The sequence below is a fragment of the Channa argus genome, chromosome 13 (assembly GCF_033026475.1).
Source record: "Channa argus isolate prfri chromosome 13, Channa argus male v1.0, whole genome shotgun sequence".
NCBI classification, from domain to species: domain Eukaryota; kingdom Metazoa; phylum Chordata; class Actinopteri; order Anabantiformes; family Channidae; genus Channa; species Channa argus.
This window is the reverse complement of record NC_090209.1, coordinates 23,261,804-23,270,146: the sequence shown is the minus strand read 5'-3', so window position 1 is coordinate 23,270,146 and position 8,343 is coordinate 23,261,804. Positions and strand designations below refer to the sequence as shown.

Below are 8,343 nucleotides of genomic sequence, written 5' to 3'. Positions count from 1 at the left end.
CCACAGCTGGAAGAAGGGAGAGAGGTTACATGACTTTCAAATGCATGCTGATTAAATTTGAAATGGGAAATAATTATGTCACTTTGGCAGTTTTTTTTTTTTTTTTTTTGCCTGGCCAGGACCTTTTCGACCTGTAACACAAGTTACACAAGTTTTTTTTTTCTTTCCAAAACGTTGCAGGACCCTAAGGAAGTAATGAGCTAAGGAAAACCTAACCTAAAAAAAAAAAAATTGCATCCTGTCCCACAGTAAACATCATATTTAAGGGGCTGCAGGTTTCCACTCAACAGCATCCACTGAGCCTGGACTGCAAAACAGACACAGGCCAAACGTTGACCAGTTGACAGTTACTGTATTATAAGAAATTCTCTGTATTTCTGTTCCTCTGTGACAGCTGTCAGCCAAACACGATCTGAAGAATGTGACCAGCAGCAGAATCCCTCTCTGCACACACACAAACACACACACTACACTTCGATGTGTTGCAGCATGTGTGTGCCCCATGCATGCAAACAATAATGAATAATGTTTCGATTTGACAAAACATAAAACAGCAGTGGGGTTATGGACACAATCACAGAAACGAGAACAAACGAATCCACATCTATGATTCAATCGTGAATCCGTTGATTCCCCCCCCTATTCTCTGGTTTCTCCCACTTGAAAGACAATAAGCCCCATCATGCACTAGTTAATTCTGCCACCTTGTGACAAAAGTCAGAAATATCACTTGGGCAATCTCACTGTCTAAGCAACAAGAAATTCTTACCAACTTTCAGACCCATTTAGACCTAAGCGGAAAATTGTATCATTAGATTTACCAGGCTAGATATAGAAAGACCATTAAGGGCTTTAGATGTACCATTGGGGGAGTTGGGGGCACTGCTCTGCTACACTGGTCGCAGCATTGGCAGCTGCTTCAAAGTAACCATTAGAGTGACATTACCTCTGAGCCCCTCCACACTGAGGAGGCATCATTAGCACTAAAGACACAATCTTAACTGAATGCTTGTGCACAGTTTCATGTGCTCTCCAGCTGCCTCAAAACACAATGTCTCTCTGCAAGTCTGAGTGAGTGTGAGGACTTTTGCACACACACACACACACACACACACACACACACACACACACACACACACGTGCTAGGTGTGAAAAGGTATCCAATCATGTGTTTAACAAAGTGCACTTGCAATTAATTGCCCGTGATTTTTGATTTGTTGGCCAAACATTAACTGAGAAAATAGCAAGGACTCCTCCGACTGAATGGCTGCGCGTCATCCCGGCGGCGCCAATAGCTAGCTCGCCTCCTGTCGTGCCAAATATAAAAGCTGCTCTGCTTCGATTCACCGAGACTGAGAGTCCGCTTCACCGCGCTTGGCGAACAACTGCAGACCCAACAGATGGTGTCCTTAAACGCATCGCACGTTCCTCACACATAAAAAAAGGCACCATGGATTTTAACTTCACGCTCCCGGGGCGCGACGTGTCCAGCTCGGGCGCACTGGCGCAGATACTCTTTGGGAATGACTCCCGGTTTCCGTTTGATAACAGCACCTCTACGACAATGGAAGAGGAAGATCTGGACGTCAACACGAACGTCTACTCCAAAGTGATAGTCACTGTCATCTACGTGGCTCTGTTCGCCGTGGGTTCTCTGGGGAACTCCATCACCCTGTGCACTCTGTTTACCAAAAAGACTCTGCAGAACCTCCAGAGCACGGTGCATTACCACCTGGCCAGCCTTGCCGTGTCTGATTTGCTGATTTTCCTCGTCTCCATGCCCATCGAGCTGTACAACTTCATATGGTTCCACCACCCGTGGGTGTTCGGGAACGCCGTGTGCAAGGGTTACTACTTTCTTCGTGACAGCTGCTCTTACGCCACTGTGCTCAACATCACTAGCCTGAGCGTGGAGCGCTACATGGCCATCTGCCACCCGTTCAAAGCCAAGAGCATCATGTCCCGCAGCCGCACCAAGAAGCTCATCACCGCCACGTGGCTCGCGTCCTTCGCGCTCGCCGCACCGATGCTCTTTATCATGGGCCAAGAGGTGCGTAATGGCGAGAATCTGTGCACCACTATCGTCTCCACCGTCACCATGAAGACTCTGTTTCAGGTGGGTGTGTGAGAATTGCACTTCACTGTGAGATTTGGACATGTTGCTCTTTACGCACGAGTACAACCCAGAAAACAGCGAAGAGAAGTACATTTAGAGGGCGTTTAATTCGTAGGTGTCGTCCACGGACCATAGGGTCAATGGTCAAAATAGGGTCAAAGTATCCTTGGGCAAGACCCTGAACCCCCAAGTTGCTCCTAGTTGGTCAGGTGGGCACCTTGCATGGCAGCCACCGCCATTGGTGCGTGTGTGAATAGTGTGTGTGTGAGGTTTCTAGGTTTAAAAACACACCTCTGTGCGTACATCAACCCACAAACAGCATGTGCTGATTTTTACTACACAGCTACAAAACTCAGCAGAGGGAGCGCGTTTATAATTGAGCTGTTTCGGCTAAACTCCTGTATATTAAAATCAGTTTGGCCGGAGGCGTCTCGGTAATTCGCTGCAGGCTCATTGCTGTCACGAAACGAACAAGACAGACTCTCACCACCGTCAACAGCAGCAGATGTGCGTCTCTGCGAAGGAGATCAAACATGATGCTGAACACACTGGGGCCTGTCAGGTCCTCAGTTCTTCATTATTATTAACACCTCCTACAAAGTGAAGTGAACGCGCTCGCAGGTGTCGTGTTGTCTAAAGTGGGAAGCTGTCATCTTGGCCAGTTTGTGTGCAGTGTGTTTTGCATGCAGAGTTGAAGTTCTGACAGAAACTTACAGGGCGACTTCACTAATTTTCAACTTTCTTTCTTTGGCTTTAGTTTAGTGTGTAAATGTACATGCTTTTAAACTTAAACGTCTGACCTCCCTTTATTGAAATATTTCTCTGCTTATAGCTAAAAAGTTCCTCCATATGACATCACCCGGAGGAGTTTTTCATCATTAGGAGTCCAGATGATGTCATCTGGAGCAGCTCTGGGAAAGCAGGTGGACCAGGAATACAAACTCCATAATTTGAGCAACAAGAGGACATAATCTGATCTAAATGTTCCCCCAAGTGCTGTCATCTGGAGGCGTTTTTCAGCTAGAAGTAGACAGATATTTTAATATAGGAAAATCAAAAGGAAGTTTAATGGCATTCATTTGCATGTACTGCCCAAACTAGAACCCAAAAAAGCAACATAAGTGAATGCGTCCTTTGTTCACTCATCAATTGTTAAGTTAACTTTTTGAACATAAGCAACAGTTGCTTTTTTTTTTGTCTCAAACTGTCGTTTCTCCCGTTGATGCAGTAAAGCATTACATTCGGCACACAAAGCTTAAATCTTAAATTTTCTGAAAAATGATCTTGAAGTCAGTCTCTTCTAAGCATCTGGATAAAAACAAAAAGCCTGCTGGGCAAAAAAAAATATAAAAAATTAAAAACTTCCCACTTAGCAAATGTTTCCTTATCCAAACAAAGACATTGGATGGAAATTACATTCTTCAATGCTCCATTTGTACAACATGAACCCAGAATGAAAACTTTATTTGAAGATACAGTGATGTTTTTTCCATTTTCCACTGAAGTTTAAACAACTCTTCCTTATTCTGGCTTTTATGATTTTATACAATTAGCCACAACATTAAAACGTCATGAGTGTATCTACTATCATTTATCATTTATCACTTATGAGAGTTTCTTCTGTCTTTTAAAGTGCTGTACATAAAATCATTAGTAATATTTGAACATAAAACCTTAAGGAACTTGGGATTAGGAAACATCCAGCTCTGGAGTTTGTTCAGCGTGTATTTGTAATGACCGTGGCAGCATGGAGTTTAGGAAATTGTCATAGCCATATTTTTATTTTAAAATTTCTTTGACATTTTGACAACCAGATACTGTAGATTGACGGAGAATAAATTTGATTAGCGAACTAGTCGTTAGTTGCAGCCCTAAGTGCATGTAAAAGGGCGCGTTGGGCTTAATGTAAAGAGCTTATGAGTCATCAGTCATCAGTGGGTGAGGGAGGGAGGGAGGGACACACTTCCATACTCTGCAATCCACAGAAACAGGTCGTTTCTCCACACTGTCCCTGCTGCTCCTCAACATAAATAGCATTGCTCTGCAGATTGTGGGTTGTATAAACAATTAAGACAATCTCCCCATCTTTGTTTACCATGCACATTCTTGGGAAAGAGCTGCGAGAGAAATGATCGTGTGCGACGTTTGGCGTGAGACAAAAGCAAAGCTGGAATCTGCCATCAGCTGTCGGGGCCTGAATGCGTGTTTTTCTTCGGCTTTTTGTTTAATCGTTATGATCACATGAATCACTTATGTGTTGCGGTTTCCGGTTATACCACGCTGGTTTTCTGTTGGGTTTTTTTTTTTTTCTATGGCGGCTCCATTTATCACTTCCTGCATGACAATAACTAGCTGAAGCAGCGCCAAGGTTATGTGCACAGGCTTTCACTGAGGCGACCGGCCCAAGCGGATAATTTGTCAGTGAAGAAACGTTTTTACCCAAATCACAAGACCTTGTGTTATTTCCCTCCATTTAACGTCGAAGTCAGATGTTGGAATAAATTAGTTGACAGTTGACTCTGGGTCCATCGCATAACACAAACTGCAGAGAAGAGATGACAAAACTGCTGCAATGACATAAAAGCGTTTATGGATATGCTATATACAGTGCATGTGTGTATGAAAAATGCAGTATGAGCTCACTCATGAGGTGCCCTGCAGCTATGGAGGGTCCCTGAACATTTCTCTTTGACAACAGTGCGTGACACTGAGTCAAGACAAGGTGTGTGTGTGTGTGTGTCTGTACAAAAAAAACTGAAGTGAAAAGAAAAGATGATGCAGTCAAAAAGCGAGGAGGAGGGGTGGGGGGGGTGATTATGTGTAGATTAATAGAAGCATACCACTAACACTGCAAGGGTTAGGAGTTCAATTCCCACTACAATTAACCAGGAGGCTAAAATTCATCCGCAGCTTAAATGGCGAATATAAATAATGCACAGCATCTGCAAACTGTTTCCACTGCAGAATCTTAACAAGCACATTCTCCTGGGTTGAACCATGTTCCCATTTAAAACCCATAAATTCTGTTACAGTCCTTAATAACTTGTATTCACATGCTTCAAAAGTCCCGGGGGGGCAGCAAAGACGTTATCATAAACACAACGGAGACGCGACCGTTGCATCTGGCTGTAAGTCCAGTAGGCAGTGAAGCTGATAGCACTGAGGTCAAATTGGAAACAGTGGTGTTGGAACACATGCTGCTTTTTTTCCCCTGTTATTCTTGACGTTACACATTGATGCTGTAGTTAGTGTTAGTGTCCTCAAAGCAGCTCTCAGCCAAGTCTCGTGTTACACTGAAACACTGGGTTTCTTATAAAGGGGCCTTGGAATGTAGAATGTAGATTTTGTAGAATAAACTTTGACATGTTGCACATTTTGCCAAATGTGTGTTTTCCTATTATAGACTGTGAAAAGTGTTTCTGAGGTTTCTAGGTTTAATAAGTATCTCTTTTTCTTAAATGTAGAGCAAAACACTCTTCATTTCAGTGTCTTCTCTTGAAGCTGTTAACTTTTTTCTTTCGCCGACATAGATAAAAACCAAACTGTTGAGCACGAGGATGAGAGAGTACAACCAAAGGACATATAGAAATAGACAGTATCTGCTTTTTATTTCTTCAAGGCTGCAGGATGTTAGCAACGTCAAAGTGACATTTACTTCCCGATAGCTGATATTTGCAGCATATTTACATTTCTCATGCTTTTGTATGGTGTATGCTGTCCTCTGTGGACTTTCCTTGGCTCGCTTACCTGTGAGGTTGTTTGCTGATGGTGCACTGAGTGGTCTCCTGCTGTGCAGGGATTTCAGTTTGGGACTGTTCAGGGTCGTGCAGGATGTGCAGCCGAGCTAGTTGGAGCTGCGAGAACTGGCATAAAAAGTTTGCATCCTCTCGTGTTGAAATGGTAAGAACAGTAAAACAAAGAGTTGTTCTTCATCAACATAATAGTAAAACATAACATAACGTAACATAATAACAATGCTCCGTCTCCTAGTTGTTGATGAAGCATGAATGAGCCCTTTTAGCATCAGCAAACAATCCAGCGTTCTTGAAAAGTATTGTAAATTATGTATGATATGTCAGGTCTGACAATTATTTTAAACCAGTAATGAACATTTTAAACATTTGACAGATGCTTTTTCCAAACATTTGGCAAGAAGTAACTGGGAATGAAAGCACTGCCCTTGTAGTTTATGGACAACTGAGCGACAGCCTCCCTACAAAATACTTATCAGAGCCGTAATATGAGCCAATCAGCAAGTCGCCCACTTAGCGGCTCTGAGACGCTGGCACTGTTTGAACCTACTGAGCTACAACCTTCCACAATCAGACTTTTACAAATTCCGTATCTTAAGGACTAGAGCCCCAGTTCAATAAACGCAGATAAAATTATCTCCGCATGAAAAGTATAAGCTATAAGACATGATCGGTTTTTTAATGTTTCCCTTTGGGGTTGCAAGGTGCGTGAGGGTTGAGAATTTAGGGCAATAAAGCTGAATGCGAACCAGACGATAACAGGGATTTAATGGGCTAAATTCACTTATAGAGGAGACAGTTATAAATCATATTAATTAAATTCTTTATAGGTCCACACATTATGAGGCTATGTTAAAGAAACAGACAACAACAAAAACTATTGTACTATTCTAATAGTATTACGGACTAATGCTTCTTTTATAGAACTGAAGGACTGAACAGGATGCGGAGAAAACACAAACAGAACTCTAATGACCAAGATAATTCTTTTGTTACATGTCACATATCTCACTTAAAAGTGTATCAGCTTGCTAACATTTGCCTATTAGTAATAATCATAAAGTATAGCTGAGAGATGGGAACATCTAATTAACATCTAATTGTTGCAGAGACATTTCACTTAAAATCAAGAATGTCGACTTCACGCTGTCTCAAAAATGAAAGTCCATGGATTTAATATTGTCACTAGGATTCTTCATATACGCTCTCGGGATGTCTGTAATTTTATAGCAATCCATCCAATCTTTGCTGGGACAGAATGATGTCACAATGATTAATTCAGGGCACAAAGGATTAATTCATTTAGTTTTTTTTCTGATATTAAAAAAGGCTCAAAATTATACCTGCATCCACTCAGATTCCCAACTGTTTTGTCCAAAATGTTTTAATGTGCCGAGCCCGAAGCCGCTTGACTTCCTGTTAGCGATGGCGACGGACTACAGCTACTGGCCTTTTTGTGCCAACATACAATGGATTTGTTCGACAGTGCTCTTTGCACTGATCTACACACCGTCCAGAGAGGAGATTCACGGTACACAAGTCAGGAATGACGTTTGGAGCCGTTGCTAAACAACTGCAGTTTCCAAGATCACGAGTTCAAACAACTGTACTCAAAGAGTTATGCGAGGTTATGGGATCCCTAAATGCATTGTATCAGCTGTTGAGCATCGCAGTGGCAGCATCACATGGATTAAGGAAGGAGGAGGATTACGTGGGAATTATCTTCAGCAGAACCTCAAAACATCCGCTACATGTTTAAATGTACAAATGATGTACATCCAAGCAGAAGTTCTACCAGATGCTTGTACCGAGCAGGTCTGCTGAGGGTTAAATAGGGGCAATATCGATTTCAGAAAAGCTCCAAGGAATTGAAGCATGTGCACAAAATTCCTGGGTGTTGCTGTTTATTAAAAAACAATAAACTACTTTTTAGCACTCAGTCAAGTGCCATTAGTAAACTGTCACACATCATGGCACCCTGATGGTCCACACTGCTCTTTCAGTCCTGCATATACACGTAAAACCACATAGAACACAGCGTCCTACATTATATCCCCACGTATAGACTCTACATGAAGTTCCTTTCCCCTCAAGTATTCATGATGCCTCTGGTCCGCATGTAAACTGACTTGTTTTTTGTGTGCATGTTGGGATGAGCACAACCTTTTGTCTGTGGCTGCATGAATGTGTCATGCATGTCAAGTGCTTGCTGACCTTTATGAAGGCCGAATTGTTTTATTGGTTCCTTGCAGTCAACATCGGGTCACCTCGGTTAACCTCGACGGCTTTGAGGGAAATGGGAAATTTGCAAACTCTCCTGTCAAAAATTGCAGTTGCCATTTAAATTGGGATTTGCTCACTTGGGAGTTTTGCACAGTGGAAGAACAGCACCTCCCACCGATGGTTATGCTTCCTGCCGTCACATACAGAATCTACCTAGCCGTCACCGAGCTGGTCGGGGGGAAGCATGTTGAG

The 8,343-nt window shown here is 42.6% G+C and overlaps 1 protein-coding gene across 1 annotated transcript in view; it reads left to right on the top strand.

Moving 5' to 3' along the window:
• Positions 1-1,352: 1,352 nt before the first annotated feature.
• ntsr1 (neurotensin receptor 1 (high affinity)) overlaps positions 1,353-8,343 on the top strand; it is a 34,125-nt gene continuing 27,134 nt past the window's right edge. The window contains exon 1 of the mRNA XM_067528486.1: positions 1,353-2,116. Coding sequence (XP_067384587.1) covers positions 1,451-2,116 — 666 coding nt within the window. The 5' untranslated portion in view covers positions 1,353-1,450. The remainder of the gene's footprint in view (positions 2,117-8,343) is intronic.